We start from the raw sequence: 19884 nt of genomic DNA on the forward strand, positions 1-19884 counted from the left end.
AACTCCCTCTACCAGCTGGGCCAGCAGACTTCCCTTGCTGGACCCTGCGGTGACTATGGCTAAGTCGTGTGATCTTTATGGTCCTTAGTATTATTTTCTGAGAAATGAAAGAGTGTAGAAAGATGATATCTTAGATCTCCCTCAGTTAAAAATTGTTTTCTTTGTAAGTATTTCTTCTTCTAAAAATCTGCTTATATTTCCCAGGAAGAAAGACACTGTAAGATCTCAATATCAAATCTATTTTCTTAAGACATTTATGCTTTTCACAGCGCCAAAGTTGCTTTTATGAATCTATTCACCAACTGCATTCAGTTCTACCTGGTTTGCTCAGTGGTAAAGAATCTGCCTGCCAACTCAGGAGATGCAGGTTTGATCCCTGGGTCAGGAAGATACCCTGGAGAAGGAAATGGTTACCGTCTCCAATATACTCACAGGGGGAATCCCATGGGGGGAGTAGCCTGGCGAGCTACAGTCTATGTGGTTGCAAAAGTGTTGGACATGACTTAGCAACTAAACACTGACTGTGGAACAAATCATTCACATACATTAGTCCAGAAATACAGACAGAGGGGAAAGTTCTCAGCTACACCCACCCCGCTATCCTTCCTACTGAATTCCCATCACAGATCAGCAAGAAATGGATTCTGTGTATTTTCACACAATTTCACACAATTTCCTATCTTGCTATGATAAAATTAAATGCCTTCAGTATATTCAGAGATTAAGGGGAGTACAGAGAAAGCACTGTCCTGTGCTTGCCAATTAATTCCCAAATGTCTTCAGCTCAAAACAATCCTCATGCCACTGTGACACTTTCTGGAACTCTTTAGGAATACACAATTATTTAAAGAAAAATCTGACCCAGTTTTCTCATTTAGGAATAAGAGTTCCTAACGTAGAGGGCAACAAACTAGAAGGAAACTTGTGGTGGCGGACTGAAACTGGAACAGACAATGCCTAGTCGTAATTTTTAATGCTGATACAAAATGGAGATGTAAATCTGTGTGTGAACTTGCATTCATGAAGTCCCTCTATCTGCTCATTCAAAGAGTCTGGGAATAGCAACACCCCAAGAGTGACAAGCATTCTTAGCTTTTAGCCAGAATTTGGCTTAAATACCATAACTATCCTTAAAAGAACCTTGGAGAAAGGGCTTCCTGAAGAAATGGCTGACCCCAGGGCTAGGACACGGAGCACAAAAGAGGAGACTAGAATATTTTGTGCCAAAAAAAGCAAGGAAGTACCCAAAGAATGATGGAGACATGTCAAAAGGACACAGAAGTCAGTTTAAGGGGCTCCCATTGGCCAAATCTGTGACAATTTGAGCATCAAAATAAATAATGAAAATAATAGAGAATATAAACTACTAAAAAAGTGAGAAACCATGAGGCTACACTTGTACAATAAATAAATGAATAAGTTGAAAGTTTGATGAAGAACAGGATATTGACATAGTTTCAAAGTACTGTCTCCCCCAACACTTACTAATCACAAAAGGGAAAATAGTCACTATATGTAGAAGCCTGGCAGATACTACCTTAATAAATGATCAAAGCAAATCACATATTTAACAGGGCAAATGTCTAAATATCAAGTGCCACCTAACAAGGTACAATACGAATAACAGGGCAACAATTCCTTGACATTTCTATCAAAGACACACATGTTGAATTTAGTCATGAGGATACACGAGACAAACCCACATAGTGAGGTATAGCTTCAAAATAACTATCAAAATCACCAGAGTCTAGAAAAGACTGAGGCATTGCTCCAAGTTGAAGAAAAATAGACATACAACTAAAAGCAGCAGATTATTCTAAATGGAAATTTTTTGCTCTGAAGGACACTATCGAGGAAATTGGCAAAATGTGACTGTGCCTCTGAAGATTAGAGGTAATCATGAATCAAGGATCATTTTCTGATTTTGATGGCTATTTGATGATCGTGATGAAGTAGGAGAATGCCCTTGTTTGTACAAAATACTCATTGCTGTATTTGGCAAGTGGAAGGGAGAGGAAGGAGGTGAGGTGAAGGTGAAGTGAAAGTCGCTCAGTCGTGTCTGATTCTATCATACTGTATAGTCCATGGAATTCTCCAGGCCAGAATACTGGAGTGGGTATCCTTTCCCTTCTCCAGGGGATCTTCCCAACCCAGGAATCAAACCCAGGTCTCCTGCCTTGTGGGTGAGATCTTTACCAGCTGAGCCACAAGGGAAGTCCAAGAATACTGGCGTGAGAGCCTTTTGCTTCTCCAGGGGATCTTCCCAACCCAGGAATCGAACTGGGCTCTCCTACATTGCAGGTGGATTCTTTACCAACTGAGCTACGAGGGAAACCCAGGAAGGAGGTGGTGGGCATCCATCTTCATTTGTCTCAGTCAGTTCAAGAAAAAACAGCTCATGGACTCTCCTTTCAACTTTTGTGTAAATTCTTTTTTTTTTTATTCAAAATTAAAAAGAAAAAATATATCACAGTGGAAAGTGACAGCCTGCTGGGTGAGCAAGGAGGGAGTGTGTTATTAGTTGCTGGGATGCAGAATATACTCCTCCTTTCACAGGAAACATGGTTCCTATACAGCAGGATTACTGGCTTGCTTTCTCTTCTTTTTAAATTAACTTTTATTGGAGTATAGTTGCTTTATAATGTTGTACTAGTTTCTACTGTACAGCAAAATGAATCAGCCATACATATACATATATTTTGGAGAAGGCAATGGCACCCCACTCCAGTACTCTTGCCTGGAAAATCCCATGGATGGAGGAGCCTGGAAGGCTGCAGTCCATGGGGTCGCTGAGGGTCGGACACAACTGAGCAACTTCACTTTCGCTTTTCACTTTCATGCATTGAAGAAGGAAATGACAACCCACTCCAGTGTTCTTGCCTTGAGAATCCCAGGGATAGGGGAGCTTGGTGGGCTGCCGTCTATGGGGTCGCACAGAGTCGGACACGACTGAAGTGACTTAGTAGTAGTAGTAGTATACATATATTTTGTATATGTACAAAATGATGCTGAAATTGAAGCTCCAATACTTTGGCCACCTGATGTGAAGAACTGACTCATTAGAAAAGACTCGAATGTTGGGAAAGATTCAAGGCAGGAGGAGAAGGGGACACCAGAGGATGAGATAGTTAGATGGCATCACTGACTCAATGGATATGAGTTTGAGCAAGCTGCGGGAGATGGTGAAAGGAAGCCTGGCGTGCTGCAGTCCATGGGATCACAAAGAGTTGGACATGATTGAGCAACTGGACTGAACTGACCCTCAGTGCAATGCTGCAGTGTTACAGGATGGTATGCAAAGGATGAAGTACTTTTCTCCACACAGTGCTTGCTCATATTTGTACCATCAAAAATGTAACCTTTCCTACATTACTTAGGATGAATTGTCATAGTAGCTCAGTTCAAATGCCTGTAACCTCCTGCAGTCTCATAGGAAAGGCACTGTATTCATTATACGAACTGCCCAATGGTCAGACACAGACACAGAGTCTGTGGTCACCTTGTCCTCTGGTCACATGATCTTCACTGTTGCATGAGATCACAGGACAATACCACAACACCAATTCGAGTTCACTTGCATGAGACCATCTAAGCTCTGGGTCAGCACTATGGGCTATGCTCATTGGCCAAGGCCCACAGTTACAACCATGGTCCAGTCCTACCATCCACCCTGGCTATCAGCATCAGTCCTCACAGCACAAGCCCCCAGCCTCCCTTAAGTTTGGCTCAGCTGGGTGATTCATGTTGATACATGACAGAAACCAACACAATATTGTAAATCAATTATCCTCCAATTAAAAATTAAAAAAAAATTTTTAATGAAGCTTCCTACATGCATGCTAAGTCACTTCAGTCCTGCCCAACTTTTTGTGACCCTATGGACTGTAGCCCACCAGGCTCCTCTGTCCATGGGATTTCCCATCAAGAATACTGGGCTGGGCTGCCATGCCTTCCTCTCGGGGATTGAACCCACATTTCTTACAGTCTCCTGCACTGGCAGGAAAGTTCTTTACCACAAGCACCACCTGCTGAAACTCCCGGTGCAGACACAATAAGCTTCACAGAATTACCCACAAGGCTCTGTGTGTCTGTTGTGCCCTTCTTTAATGTGCTTACATTCTGCTCTAGAGGCGTATCCCCTCCTTCGTGTCTGAGATTTGTGGGAAATAGAGAGATATGAGAATACAGCGGCTCACTCACATTTGGGTCAGAAGGGGCACAGGCTCTAGAATCTGGAAATGTAGACTGACAGGAAAGGGGACAGACGATGACAGCCCTTACTCTCCCTCCATCACAGAGCTGCACTCAGGAATCAGTGAGGAACAGGAAGGGAAAACTCTTCGCACACTGTGGTCAGGAGCAGCCTTCAAGTGATTGCTTGAGAACTGTTCAAATCTTTTGCAGGACTTCACTCAGAATAGAACAGAGGTGGCTTGTCATTAAATTTGTACGTCTGTCCTTGAGTCTGGTGCTCCTGACTTCCTTTTTATCGGCTACTTTTCCAGGCCTAGATATATAGCAATTTCCATTCCTTCCACCCTCCATATGGTCATTCATTCTTGTTCTTGGTAATCCTACACAGAGCAGCTGCACGTAAGCATCTTCTCCAGAGAAGTCACTGAAGGATTTACTCCTCCGGGTGGATCTGTTGACTCAAGCTATTGCATGGAGATCCTGGGTTTGGAAATTTTCAGGGCTCAACAGAAACCACTGCCTTCAGCTTAAAAAAGAGTGGCATGATATGATCTCATTCTTCCAACAGCCTTGGAGTAATAGAAGGAGGGCTTGGGATACTGCAAGGCTGGAGTCACACTGGCCATGAGGCAATGAACCTTTCTTGTCTCAGCAGACTGCATGTCTCTTCCCAGACATGAACACAGCATCTCCAACAGTCAACTCAGCTGCCGTATCACTCTCTGCCTTGTGTCATCATCCCTCTCCCATCACTCATTCTTGATGACAGGAAGCCATCCAAAGTAACCTTCTAGGTTATTGCGTCTGTATCCCAGGTCAGAAAAAAGCAATCTTTATCACCACAGTGATGGCTCTTCCCAGAATCAGAACCAGAGGGGTGTATAGGAGATGATAAATGACCATTCTCATTTAGGGTAGACACTTAGGCCAGGTGTTTTATCAGACTTCTTAAAATCTTGTGGCTAGGGCCAGATCTATTCTCTGAGTGTGAGGATTCAAGCTTCCTCATTGCTGAAGATGTTTAGGCAGGCATACTAGCTCTGGAGGTATCCACTCACTTGGAATACGTAAGTGGAAAGGCATGAACCTGACTCATTTCCTGATCCAGGGCTGCTTCCCAGCCCACACCCAAATAAAAGCACCACAGGTCAAGCCAGTTCTTAAGAAGTTTGTGGTGAGAGGAGGCCTTCAGAGATCTGAACCCCAGTGGAGGGAAGCTGTGTCCCACTGAGCTGGCATTCAACAGGAGGACCCATTGACAAGGTGAGGTCTACAGTGGAACATGGGTGAGGAGAGAAGACAGAGAAGGTATGGGTTCTGATCAGATAAGAGTACCCTCAGGTGAGTGACAAGGTGGACAAAGGAGGGACTCAATGTGGAGGGATGAGGACACACGGGGGAGAGAGGAGAGAGATGCTAGGGGCTGGGTGCACAAAATGAGGCTATGGAGGAGATGGGGATGGAGTCATGGAAGGGATGAAATGCAGAGAAATAAATAGGGACACAGGGACTCCGGGACACAGAGGGATCGACGTGAGGGAGAAGAGATGGAGCAAGGAATGGGAGGCATGAGGGGCAGAATGAATGAAAGAGGACAAGGTTACAAGGTGAGGGGAACAGAGCCCTAGGTTTAGGGAGTGTGGTCATAGCAGTTAGGGCAGACAGAGAGGAGAGGAGGGAAAACACACATGAGGAGGGGGGAAGGAAACAGGGGCAGGAAGATGCTGATCAGTTAGAAAAGCAGGTGTTCAAGGTAAGACTTGAATGTCTATTCATGAAGCCACATCAGTACTGGCTGATCCCAGGCCCAGCTGAGAAAGTGAAGGGAAGTGCACACTTGTCCCCTTCACAGAATGCTTGGAAATTAACCCCTGAAATCCCCTTAAATTCAGAGGCAGTTCAGGAAGGTTAGAACTACTTTACCACACCACTGGGCTCCAGGCCCCAAAGAACCCTTAGAGAGGCTGTGGCCAGGCCCACTCACAGCTCCCACACTCTCCTCTCAGGTAGGGCACTTGCCCCCTCCCAGGTTATGCAGTTTTCCTGGCGCCTCCTCTGAAGTGGGGCTCTGGGTTCTGGGTTCTCTGAAGCCAACTCCATGGAGACAGAGGTCACTGTGAATGGAGGTAATTTGGGAGTTCCCTAGGAGTCAAACAGCCCAAGTGGCCCATCAAGCCTGTCACAAAGCTATGCATTTATCAACTTTTACTGAGCAGCCCCTTCCCAGGGAAACATTGTTCAGTCTTCTCCTAATTTCCACCTCCTGCTAACACCCCAACACTTTACCTCTCAAGACAAATCAACTGCAAAAAGGTAAAAAGCTTTCGAGGCCGTGCAGGTCCCTGTTGATGATTCCCACTTTACAGGACTTCCCATGTCTCTTCCTGTCCATCCCACCCTCATACACCCAGCAGCACAAACCGGGAAAGAAAGGGGTTCCCAGAATTCCCTGGTGGGCCAGTAGTTAGGACTCTGTCCTTTCACTGCCAAGAGTCAAGGTTCCATTCTTGGTCAGGGAACTAAGATCCAACAAGACACGAGGTTCACTCAAAAGATAAAAGGGGAGGGGGGGTTCCAACACCTGAGCACAGGCTGCCCTTTCCCAGAGGGTGGCTCTGACTCCCCTGTGACCCGCCAGGTGCAGTCCATAATCTGGACTTGGGTGCACACAGGTCTGGGCCCCCATCTCCCGCTTCCACCTCCCAGCCTCTCCACATTATCACTGTTTCCTCAGCCCAAGGACACACACATCCTCCATATGTCCTTTCCCATTCCAGTTCCCAGTCCTGGGTCTTCTTAAAACGAGGTCAGACATTGCCCAGGGTATCTGAGAAAAGAAAGATGGGTGTCTGCTGTTCCTGATTGAAGAAGACTTCATTACCTAACCAGCCTGGGTTCTTCAGTGGTCTCTGGGCTTTAGCTACTTTAGGAGGCCCAACCCATACCACCACTGACCCTTCTTCCCCCTAGGGCAAGCCCCAGTGGCCCCACCCTCACATCAGGGATAGCCACTTGTGCCAGCTCTTCTGGTGGCTTATCACAGGGGCATTAATTGTGACCAGAATGCCTGTGTGAAAGGTAACAGCTGGTAAGAGAGGAGGGCAGGGCCCCTGAGGGATCTAGGGACGTCAAATCTGCACTATCCCCCGGAGCCAGATACCTGTCTTCTGAGAAGAGCTAAGCAAGTAAATCATAAAGTATGATTAAGACCCAAGTGCTGAGAATTCTCCCCAACAGGTGCAACCTCTAGAGTCATAATATAAACCAGACCTTGAGAAGAACTCCAGGAGAAGTGAGGGTGGAGTCATTATGAAGCAACAAGAAGAAAGGGGTGGAGTGTGGGGAAATCAGGGAAGGGTTCAGAGCAAAGGTTTCTTTGGAGAGAGTTTTAAGCATAAATAGGGTCCCCCCCGCCTCCAATTAGGGGTAGAGGATAGGCAATTCAGAGAGAAAAAAAGGCCAGAGACATTACACACATATGGCAGAGCACTGCATGTTTAGAAAATTTCAAGTTTCTCTGTGGCACCGGGAATAACACAGAAATAAAAAGTAGGCCTTGGGAGATGTCTCTTGAATATCATGCAAAACATTTCCATTTATTAAAAAAATACATAGACAGTTACCTTGAACTCAAGGATAGACAAGACACAAACAATGGAAAGAACCTTCCCGCTGGCATCCCATTATACACCTGAGGAGAATGAGGGTCAGGGTGGACCCAAGGTCAGACACTTGTGTCTTGGTGCAGAAGCAAAAGCCAGTGTCAGATCCCCAACTCCCCAGGGCAGAGTTCTCACTACACAGTGTTGCCTGGTGTGCCGTGCATGGGGAACTGACCCTGGGGATGGACCCCCCCAAAGGGCTTCAATTTCTCATTGTGAAACCATCCCCTTCTTCCTCTAGCCTTGGATTCCCCCCTTCTACCTCTTTCTGCTGTGCCCTGTGGTGGGAGAAGGCTTTGCTGTTCACCCCACCTGTTGAGTTAGGGGCCTGGGAACTCATACTGGGGTAACATCAGGGGCACTTATATCAGAGCAGCTAGAGTGAGGAGCAAGGAGACAGGGTGAGGAGACAGGGCAACCTGTTTAGGAGGAAGGCTCCTAGTCCAAACAGTACCCCTCCCTCTCTTTAAAAGGCATCCCATGCTGGTTCTACCAAGGAAGCAAGGTCTCGAAAAAAGTCATTTGCTTAGAAATTTCTTGAGTCACCCATCTTCCATCTTCTGCTTTCTTCCTGGTGTTAATCACTAGGACAGTTCCAACCAGTCAAACACTGCTTTTTTCTCCACAGGTGGGGATATAGTCAAGAGACAAGCCACATGGGTGGGGAAGTCAAGGCAGGCATCTAAGATGGAGAGAGTCAGCCTTATGGAGTTTAGGAGACAACTCTCACAACTACTTAAGTGGAGTCTTTTAAGGAGTCACTAGGTTAAGCCTCTTGACCTACTGGCTGATCTGCTTTGAGCTTTGCATTTAACGGTCTCAATGCCTTCCCTCATTGCAATCTGATCTGGCTTGTGTTCTTGCTTCCTGAATATTAATTTCATTCTCCAGAAAGGCTAATCCTTAATCCCCCTCTGCTTTTTTGGTTCTGCTGCAACCTCAACTTTTGTCAATGTGTGTAAATTTATGTATACACAGCTCTTCGATGTGTTCACTCAAAGAGTCTGGTAACAGCAACATCCCAAGAGTGACAAGCATGATTAGCTTTTAGGCAGAACTTGGCTTTTATTTAAATACCATGTACTATCCTTAAAAGAGCCTTGGAGAAATGGATCCCTGAAGAAATGGCTGCCCTCAGGGCTGGGACAAGGAGCACAGAAGAGGAGACTAGAATATCTTTAACCAGAAAGCAAGAAAATACCCAAACAATGATGGGAACATCAAAAGGACACAGAAGTCAGTTTAAGGGGCTCCCAATGGCCAAAACTGTGACAATTTGAGCAGCAAGATAATAATGAAAATAACAGATTATATAAACAACTAAAAAAGTGAGAAACCATGAGGCTACACTGATACAATAAACAAATGAATAAGTTGATAATTTGATAAAGAACAGGATATCGGCATAGTTTCAAAATAGAGTAAGTCTCCTACATAAGAAGGAGTTCTATTCTGAGAGCATGTTTGTAAGTCCTCTTTTTCATTAGTCCAGAAAAGTTAGCTGAGAAAGGCAACCGACACAACCTGCTATGTAGTACTATGCTATAACGGGTTTATAATACTTTTCACACAAATTAATATAAAAATAAAGAAATTTTAATCTTACAGTACAGTACCTTGAAAAGTAGAGTAGTACAGTACAACAGCTGGCATATAGGGGCTGGCATCGAGTGAACAGACGAGAAGAGTCACTAACTAGAGGAGGGAGAGGAGGCGGGAGTGGTTCAGCTGCAGGATCATCAGCAATAGGAGATGGAGGGCAGGCTGCAGTTTCACTCATACTTGGCATTGATGGCACAAGTTCTGGTTCCTTGCTGGATTCAATTCTACCTGTTGTTCAGCCATCAGTCGTGTCCGACTCTTTGCGACCCCATGGACCGCAGCATGCCAGGCTTCCCTGCCATTCACCATCTCCTGGAGCTTGCTCAAACTCATGTCCATTGAGTCGATGATGCCATCCAACCATCTTGTCTTCTGTCATCCCCTTGTCCTCCTGCCTTCAATCTTTCCCAGCATCAGGGTCTTTTCTAATGAGTTAGCTTTTTGCATCAGGTAGCCGAAGTACTGGAGCTTCAATTCTACCTACCCTCTTGTAAAAATGATCCAGTGATGTCTGGGTAGTAGCCCTTCTCCTCTCATTTTAAATGACACAGTAGCACTGGATTGCATTCTGAACAGTTTCTGCAAGCTTTGTGTGTCTTTCTACGTTCTGGTCCTGTGGCTCAAAACCAAACAGTGGCTCCTCAAGTAAAGAAAATCCCCTTGCCATTTCTCGTGTCGTGAATCTCATCAGTTCTTCAGTTACTTCTTCCTCTTGTATCTCTTTGTCCTTTCTCTGGGCCTCCAATCCCATCAGGTCTTCATTAGTAACCTCCTTGTGTTGCACAGCACGGAGTTCGGTGAAATTATCCTCTTGCGATCTAAGTCCAGCTTCTCACTGAGAGTCACTAAGTCACTGAAGACCTCTTTGGACTCTTCATTCACCTTCTCAAACCCACGAATTGTGAACAAACTGTGGGCAAAGGTGCTTCCAAACCCCATTCTCAGTAACATTGGAAACTAATGCCAAGCAAAGTCAAAATTTTTTATGGCCTTGTAGATATTATAGTCCTTCCAAAATTGGCACAAGGTTGTTCATGATTTGCCACTTGCCTTTACTGCTTGATGAAAAATATGACATAAATAATATTTCCAGAAAGTCAGTATATCTCCCTAGTCTTTACGTTGGATGAGCAATGTAGTATTCAGAGGCAGATGCACTACTTTGATGTTGAGATGAAAGTCAGCCATGAATAGGGGGTGTCTGGGAGCACTGCTGAGCAGCAAATGAATGTTGAGTGGGATATCCTTCTTCAAGCAATACTTCTCTACCTCTAGGATAAAGTGATGGAAAAACCAGTCCTGGAAAATGGTTTGCATAACCCAGGTTTTGGGGTTAGTTTCACATACAACAGGAAGAGTACCCTTGGCTATATTCTTAAGGGCTCTTGGGTTCTCTGAATGGTAAACTAAGAAAGATTCAGCTTCATATCGCTGGGAGCATTGCCACCAAACAACAGAGCTAGCCTATCGTTTGCTGTTTTATACCCTGGCATCACACTTCTCCTCCTTACTGATATAACTTCATCTGGCATCCTCTCCCAGTACAGTCCCAGCTGTGTGGTTTGTAATGGTTGAAAACTTTCCAAAACTCAATTTTTTCAATTTATATTAAAATTTTTCAGTTTAATTGATGCACAATTAATTAAAATAGGTGCTCCTCTCAAACAGGATGTTTGCTCAGAAGAGGAAATTGAGTGTTTGGACGCCTTGTTGGATGCCAGTAGAGGCCCTACATCCTGCTACTTCTCTTTGGTTCTGTTAAAAACCAAAATTCAACTGAGTAAATTTGAAGATTTTATTGGTTTTGTTGAATCATTGATGAAAGGGGCAGCATCTCATCTAGTATATAAGAGAGGTGCTCCGAGGAGCCTGCAGTGGAAGGGTTTTATAGGCAGAAACTGGGCGAAGCAAAAGTTATTAGTAAAAAAAGAGAAAGGATTCTTTCCATCAAGGTTCCCCTGCTGTTTGATTTCAGAGTTTCCTCATAAGAAGAACTGACTTACATAATACCCGCCTCACGTAGTTCTAGTGAAGGTTAAATCTATGAGCTTTTCATAGAATGCAAGGTAACACTGATTACTGTAATTATTATGATCATGTCAAGTGCATTTGTTTTACTGGTAGGTAGCATGTCTTTAGCTAATGCCTAAAATACAGGGAGACTGAAAATGTAGAGGTGGGTGGACAACAAGAGAAGGTTGGTAATTTTTAACAAGATAGCAGTGCCCTAGATCCAATACCAGTGAAGGTGGTTGCTGGGGCTCTGCGAGACAGCTGGCCTCCTGCTGCTACCTGTTATGGTCTTTACAGACCAGGACCTGGGGACTGAAGTCGACGAAGAGGGACGCAGGGGACCCAAGTCTCGAGTGAAACAAAGGTTCTTCATTTGTAACAGCATATACTTATATATTTTCATACAAGGAAGCTTTAAGTAGCAAAAATAAAGTTGAGCAAAAACAAAACCAGATGAATAACAATCGTCACAGGGCCAGAAAACAATCCATATTCTGAGTAATAGGGACATGACTGAATAGTTTACAGTAAAGTAAAAGGTCACTGAAGGGAATCCACGCACGTGCTGTCCCATGACCTCACTCCTGAGAACTGTGTGCAGCTCTGCTCGTTCCTGTTTTCCAGGAACTGATAAGGAACAGAGGGCCCTTGAGAAACAGCACACAAAGGGAGGAAACAACATATAGGATTCCTTAAAGTTGAACGTCCCCTGACACTACCTGATATTTGAAACCATAGGATCTGAAAGTGATCCTGGTACCCTTGGGTCCACTCTCTATGCAGGCAACATAGCCATTTTGTGAGTGGATACAAGTCAGTGTTGCATTGATGGTGGAGTTAGACAATTTTACAACAAAATATCGGGTGCTCACAGTTAGTCGTTTGTGGACAGATAAAGAAGAAAGGAAACAGAAGCCCAGGATAAGGGTATTTATGAAGGTTAATGCTGGGAGGTTGAGGTCAGGTGCAGGTGCTAACAGCTGTCACATAACCTTCTCTGGAAGTGCTTTCCTGGTTCTATAAAACCTACTTAGAACCTGTTCATGAGACCAAATTCTGTGGGTAAACAGAAAGTACAGTGGAGCAGCATCCTCCTGGGGGACCCCATCTTCTCTGCAGGCTTTTAAAAGGCAGTTCTTGGAGCTGGCCCAAGAAACAACATCTTTGGGATCCAGATCATTGCATGGGAATAATAAAACCTCAATCCTGTCTTGGGCAGGAATAACAATACAGGGATGTCAGAAAAAGCCAACTTGGGGACAAAAGGCCACATTTATCAAGTTTTGCCTCCTAGAACAAATCTCTAGCCATTCAAGTGAGTGAATATTTGACCCAATTAGGCCCAAGGAAGAGGAGAATGACTCTCCGTGTTTTGTCCAAGAGTAGTGTCCTTGGTTTGTGTGTCTCTGACAAGACAGGATTTTCAGATCTAGTCTCTCCACCCTGTCCATCTGATCACTGTATGATCAGAACCAGGAGGGGCCTCCAGGTTCAGTCAGCTGGATTCCGTCTCCAGGAACAAACAGTTGGAACCCCTCTGCAGTTGGAAGGAAACTTCTAGATTTTTATAAGATCCTTCCATCTGGGTAATCTATTGTTTTATATATGTTTGTTTGTTTATACGCTATTTCTAGATGCCCATCCATCTCAATGAACCTATTTCCCCACTCTTTCAAAGCCTCTGGGACCAAGCTCATGAATTCAGAAGAAAATGAATTAGGTTCCAAAGTCTAAAATGAAAACAGATTTCCTTAGGGGATATTCTATATGCAAGGACACTGCTCTTGGACTAAAAGCTAACTAGTGCAGCTGGGAGCAAGCGGAGGTTTAGGAGAGATTCCTAAATTGTGATAAAATCCCCAAAGAAGGTGAGACAGGTGCTGAAGGGCATCTGGAAGACCCCATCCCACCCCAGACACAGATAGTGTATGTGGCTTAACAAGGAAAAACAGAAGTATATTTTTAGCTGTTTTCTTTCTTTCCTTTTTAATATTTATTATTTATTTGGCTGCACTGGGTCTTAGCATGGGAGATCATCCATCCTTGTTTTTAGCTACAGCATGGCAGATCTTTTTTTTTTTTTTTTCTTTAGTTGCCGCATGTAGGATCGTTAGCTGTAGCATGAGGGATCTACTTCCCTGACCAGGGATGGAACCCAGCCCCTGCATTGGGAGCTTGGAGTCTTAGCCACTGGACCATCAGGGAAGTCCTAGCACTGTTTTCTTAGAACGTGCATGCGTGCGTGCTCAGTCTTATCTCCTTCCCTGCGATTTACTTTCCTTTAGAAAGTTTTGGGGGAATTCTGTTTCAGTCCAAGTGTTTAGGAGTTTTTGCTTTTCACCCCCAAGGATGTGGGTTCATTCCTTTGTTAGGGAACTAAGATCCCACAAATCATACAGTGCCAACAAAAAAAAAGGGAGAGAAAAGTTCTTGGATGCTCTTTGAAAGCAAAGTAAGTGGAACACATCCAAAGTTCAAAGGAAGGTACGCTGGCTGTAGTTACTCATAATCCAATGTCAAGGTAATTTGCAACCCCAAGGTAATTCCATGCTCACTGGACTTTTGCTAGTGAAACTAGAATGGCTCCCTTATGTTTAATGAGAGCCATGGAATTTCAAACTTTCATAGCAAGCAACTCTCATTTCATAGATAAGTTTATACCTGGAGAGGAAAATGACATCAGTCATTAAAACATCTATTACTGAGGGTCTGCTGTGAGGCAGGCAGTATGATTCAAGGTGAATAATATATGTCTAAAGCATAAAGTGTTTGGACAGAGACTGTTGCTGAGCCTGCCCGCTCACACCCCTTTCTGTGATCAGCGATAACCCCTGTACAATACTGACTCCTACAAGGACCCACCGTTTCCTCTAAGCGAGGGAGACAACATTTCGCTGCCACCTAATGACTGTTTTGGGTACAACCAGCTCAGGTTCTACTAGAGTTTTGAACTCTGGGATTCCGGCCTCTGTTCACAGTATGACCATTAAGGATACTTCCCCCCTTGACAGTCTGCCATTCTACAACTGCTTTTGATGTTAAAAGGCAATATTTTATCCATTGCAGAGCAAGAGACTTAACTGATTACAATTCAAGAAAAGTATCTTCCCAAAAAGTAGGAAGAAAATACACACCCAGGAGACTGCAACACCCTGTAAACGTAAAGAGCTTGGTGCGTGGGGAGCAGGCAGCCCAGCGGCTGTGGTGGAGCAGTGGCCCTGTAGGACTGTGTGTCATTCGTTTAGGTGTGACTCTCCCAGTCGTCTGCCACTTTCTTGCTAACCTCCCCAAATTATTTTTGCTGATTCTATTACAAATGATACTGTTATGTGCTTAATGGAAAACTTTTCAGGGACTATTTCAATATTGATGAATGACCAAATAATTTCTAGCGTATAATCTGGTAATTTTTTGGCAATATACCAAATTTGTCTATAGCATGATAAACAGATAAAGATCAATGCCAGATGCTGATTAGAAAGGGAGGTCATTTCACTTAGCCTGTCACGTGGCTTCCCATGTAAACTGCAGAACCCCAAATGCTCTTATATTTCTAGAGTCACAATTGTACTCCCAGGACTGTTTAGCATCATGACAGGCTTAGTGCTACAACCGATGGCCTCTTTAAGAGCTACAAAAGTATTTAATATGAAAATAAGTTTACTGACTTACACACAAGAAAAGCACAATATAAAAATTAATAATTTAATGTCCATGACACTATATCATTTATCTTTCAATTTAGGATTCATAAAGATTATAGTATATCTAAGGATAAATTTAAGGTCAAACTTTCATCCCATTGTAAGAATTTTGCTGCATGTGTGATTGCCAAGAAATCATGAAAAAGTGAAAGTGAAAATCGCGCAGTCATGTCCAACTCTTTGAGACCCCATAAACTGTAGCCCACCAATATCCTCTGTCCATGGAATTCTCCAAGCGAGAATACCAGAATGGGTTGCCATTTCCTTCTCCAGGGGATCTTCCCAACCCAGGGATCAAGCCCGGGTCTCCTACGTTGCAGGCAGACGCTTTACTAACTGAGCCACCAGGGAAGCCTACTTCTTGGGGAATTGGGTCTGCTTACTTTCACCTCAGGGTGAAACTGCTCTCGCTTCTCTTCTCACAGTCAACTGATGGGTTGACTTGTTCGGGGATGCTGTCTTCACCAGTCCTCTCTGATAGCCCTTCCCTGGGCTCAAGGTTCCCTGAAAGTCCTTCTTCTTAGCTCTCAGAGCACACCTTACTGTCTCTTCGCAGTGAATTGGCACTCTCATCCTTTCCCCATGGGTGCTACATCCTGGATTAGCGAGGCACTGGATGTGTCTTTAATGGTCTTGGTGTTCTGGGACCCAGCAGAGTGCCTGGTACCCAACAGCGGCTTATGTAGTGCTTGGTATTAAACTAGTTAATAAATGAATTAAGGAATGTGAGTGGATTTTGAATTGCAACAACTGATAGAAAGGTAAATTCTCAGTGATCCTCCGGGATAAGAAACAGTGGTTGTACTTGGAAGTTATATTCAGGAAATGTTTTTATAGATGTTCCAAAGGAATCAGTTGAGAAGACATACGAGACTACTGAGGAAAGGAAAAGGAAAAAATATATCTAGTGACAGAGGATACCTGATTCATGACACCCTGCCAGAGAGAAAAATCCTTGTCCTTTCAGCCTAATTTGGTAATTCTGTTCTGTGCCCCTATTACATCTCCTTTTGCCCTTGGCAGGAGCCTTTGTTGGAAGAGATGGTGATGGTCCTGAGCCCCCTGTTTTTGCTCTTCATGCTGGGACTGAGTCTGACCCCACTGACCCTGGCTAAAGATGACCGCAGATACAAACACTTCCTGACCCAGCACTATGATCGCAGTCCAAAGGGCCGGGATAACAAATACTGTGAAATGATGATGGAGAAACGACACCTGACCAAACCTTGCAAAGACATCAACACCTTTGTTCATGGCAACAAGAATGACATCAAGGACATCTGTAAAGATAAGAATGGAAAACCTTACAGAGGCAATCTCAGAATAAGCAAGTCTCCCTTCCAGGTTACCATTTGCAAGCATAAAGGAGGGTCCACCCGGCCTCCATGCCATTACAAAGCCTCCAAAGGCTACAGAGTCATCGTTATCGGCTGTGAAAAGGGCTTGCCCGTCCACTTTGATGAGTCCTTTGTCCCTCCACGCGAGTAGTCCAGAGCTGGCTCTGCCTTCCTTCATAGCATTTCCCCCTTACATTGCAGCAACATTCATTGCTAGGAATCCAGAAAATGAGCTGCTGACCTTTTCTTTTCTGCTTTAGAATATACTTCATTAATAAAAATGTCTCTGAGCCTTCTCACTGATTCTTGGTCTATTGATCTTTCTCCATTTCCCCTGTTCAATTGAAAGGGTTGGATGGGAAAGCAATGCCTGTCTTCTTGTCAGTCAGTTCCTGATCAGGCATTCAAGGAGTGGACTTTACTTTTCTGTGAAGGTAAAAATGTCAAATTCATCTTACAGAGATTGTTGGGAAAATTCCAAGGCTTAAGGCCCCTAAACAGAATTTTTAGGAGAAGCAAATAGTTTTTGCTCTCACCTAATAATTATTTTCACAAATGTTAAGCCTTAGGAAGAAGAGTTTAGTACTAAATATCAACAGATTAATTACACTTTCTTTCCCTCTTTCTCTCTCTCTCACACACACACAAACACACCCACCCACACATTATTTGGTAATCCTGCATAAATAACAAAACCCATTCAGGGTAGCCACCTCTTACCTTAAGTAGAAAATAATTTGATATTGTTTTGACTGGAAAACTCCCAAGATATTCTCATGATTATTTTATGTAAAGATAAAAGACTGATTACTACATTATTTTATCTTTAATATTTTATTAACTGTTATCTAGCAACTCTGAGGTCTTGGGAAGTTCATACAAAGATTTCAAGCTTTTCCCTTGTTCTTCAACTTGATATGTTTCCAAATAAATACAAGCTTAAGTTAAGAGACAGTCTCTGTAAAATATGCTAATTAATCCATGAGTTCAATGTTACCTAATTTCATCAACAGATGCCTGGATATCTTACTTAGAAAATAGTTAATAAACTACAATTATGCATTGCTGCTGCTGCTAAGTCACTTCAGTTGTGTCTAAATCTGCGCGACCCCATAGACGGCAGCCCACCGGGCTCCCCCGTCCCTGGGATTCTCCAGGCAAGAACACTGGAGTGGGTTGCCATTTCCTTCTCCAGTGCATGAAAGTGAAAAGTGAAAGTGAAGTCGCTCAGTCGTGTCCGACTCCTAACGGACTGCAGCCCACCAGGCTCCTCCACCCATGGGATTTTCCAGGCAAGAGTACTGGAGTGGTGTGCCATTGCCTTCTCCGTATGCATCGCTAGTTCTGCCATTTTATGAATAACTATCATGGTCACAGTATTCCCCATGGTGGCCTCCCCTGCTGCCTACATCCCCTGAAATGGACCAAAAGCCCTGGTTCCTCAATACTTGGGTTCTAATCCTGTGTCTTGGTGCCACACAGAGCCCAGCCTCACTGCAAGTATTCAATTTGTGGAGGAAGGGATGGAAGAGTAGGTTACTGGTTCATCTATTTCAAAAGCGAAAACATTGTCATTTCTTTCCAAAGAAGGAAGAAGAATTTTCCAAACCTCTTTATTGGAAAATTTGTCTTACTATAAAAATCAAAAAATTCTTAGGAAGCAAGATATTAACAATGTTTGATAGACTATCTGAAATTTTTTTTTTCTCTGGTTCTCCAATCAGTGGTGAACGTGAAGTCACTCAGTCGTGTCCAACTCTTTGCAAACCTATGGACTGTAGCCCACCAGGCTCCTCCTCTGTCCATGGGATTTTCCAGGCAAGAATACTGGAATGGGTTGTCATTTCCTACTACAGGGGATCATCCCAACTCAGGGATCAAACCCACATCTCTTGGATTGAACTCAGGTCTCCCACATTGCAGGCAGACTCTTTACCTTCAGAGCCACCAGGGAATCCCAATCACTGGTAGTGTGTATTAACTGTTCAGTCACATCTGACTCTTTGCCACCCTATGCACTGTAGCTGGCCAGGCTCCTCTCTCCATGGGATTTTCCAGGCAAGAGTATTGGAAAATGACAGTGTCACTCAGTCGTGCCCGACTCTGTGACCCCATGGACTGCAGCCCACCAGGTTCCTCTGTCCCTGGGATTTTCCAGGCAAGAATACTGGAATGGGTGGCCATTTCCTACTACAGGGGATCATCCCAATCCGGGGATCAAGCACACATCTCCTGCCTCTCCTGTGTTGGCAGGAGGACTCTTTACCACTAGTGTCGCCTGAGTAGCCTGCAGTTCAGTGTAGTTGTTATTTTATCAGATTGAAGCCAACAAAGGAAACCAAGAGAAATGGAAACCCTAAAAATGATCATTGCTGACACCTACTGGACGCTTAAGCAGGCATTGTGATAAGCACTTTACACTGATTTTATCATTTCTTCTTTACAACATTCCTTTAAGGAGAAGGACCCTATGGACCTTGCCCCCACACCACGTCCTCTGCCTGCCTTTTGTCTGTGGAAAACTTCAGTCAAAGAATAAGTTTAATGAGAGAAATGAGAAACGTAGAAACAAAGGGAAACAGTCAAAGGAGGCTAAATAATAATGTAGTCAAGGACCCTTATTTCTTTCTCAAGGGCTATAGATAATATTCTGAGCCACATCCCGTGAATGGTCTTACAGATACTAAAACACCAGGGGGAGAAGTTATCGTCATGATGACCAGACTGTTCCAAGGACATGAGCTGCCACAATTCCGAGAACTGGCCACAAAGAAATGGGAATAGATGAATGCTGGAACTGAAGACTAGCTGTACCTAAAGCAACCAACATGTCGCTAGTCAGACCACCGGTGACCAACCTGAAGATGACTGTCAGAGATGACTGTGCTGTTTCTGCATGTAGTCCCCACCCCCACTTGTGTCTACAAAAGCTCTTGTCCCACTGGTTGCAGGGGTAGGGGGAGGCGGCCTTTGGATAGATGTCCACCACCCTCCCCCTACATTTGCAGGCATCTGAAATAAAGCAAACTTTCCTTTCCACCAATCTGGCCTGTTTATTGCCTCTTAAGCGGTGAGCAGCTGGACTCCCCGCACTCTTCCGGTAACGTTGAAGTGAAAGTGAAAGTCGCTTAGCCATGTCCAACTCTTTGCGACCCCATGGACTATACAGTCCATGGAATTCTCTAGGCCAGAATAGTGGAGTGGGTAGCCTTTGCAACTCCATGGACTTATACAGTCCATGGAATTCTCTAGGCCAGAATACTGGAATGGGTAGCTTTTCTCTAGGAGATCTTCCCAACCCAGGGATCCTCCCACATTGCAGGCAGATTCTTTACCAGCAGAGCCACAAGGGAGGCCTGGTAGCATTTTCAT

The 19884-nt window shown here is 44.2% G+C and overlaps 1 protein-coding gene across 1 annotated transcript; it reads left to right on the forward strand.

Annotated features, from left to right (window-relative positions):
• Positions 1 to 5430: 5430 nt before the first annotated feature.
• On the forward strand, positions 5431 to 16663 carry LOC138073895 (angiogenin-1-like). Its single transcript, XM_068965839.1, has 2 exons — positions 5431 to 5457; positions 16199 to 16663. The coding sequence occupies exon 2, from the start codon at positions 16217 to 16219 to the stop codon at positions 16661 to 16663; it is 447 nt and encodes a 148-aa protein (XP_068821940.1). The 5' UTR covers positions 5431 to 5457; positions 16199 to 16216.
• The last annotated feature ends 3221 nt before the right edge of the window (positions 16664 to 19884 follow it).

Source organism: Capricornis sumatraensis, chromosome 2 (assembly GCF_032405125.1).
Source record: "Capricornis sumatraensis isolate serow.1 chromosome 2, serow.2, whole genome shotgun sequence".
Taxonomy (NCBI): Eukaryota; Metazoa; Chordata; class Mammalia; order Artiodactyla; family Bovidae; genus Capricornis; species Capricornis sumatraensis.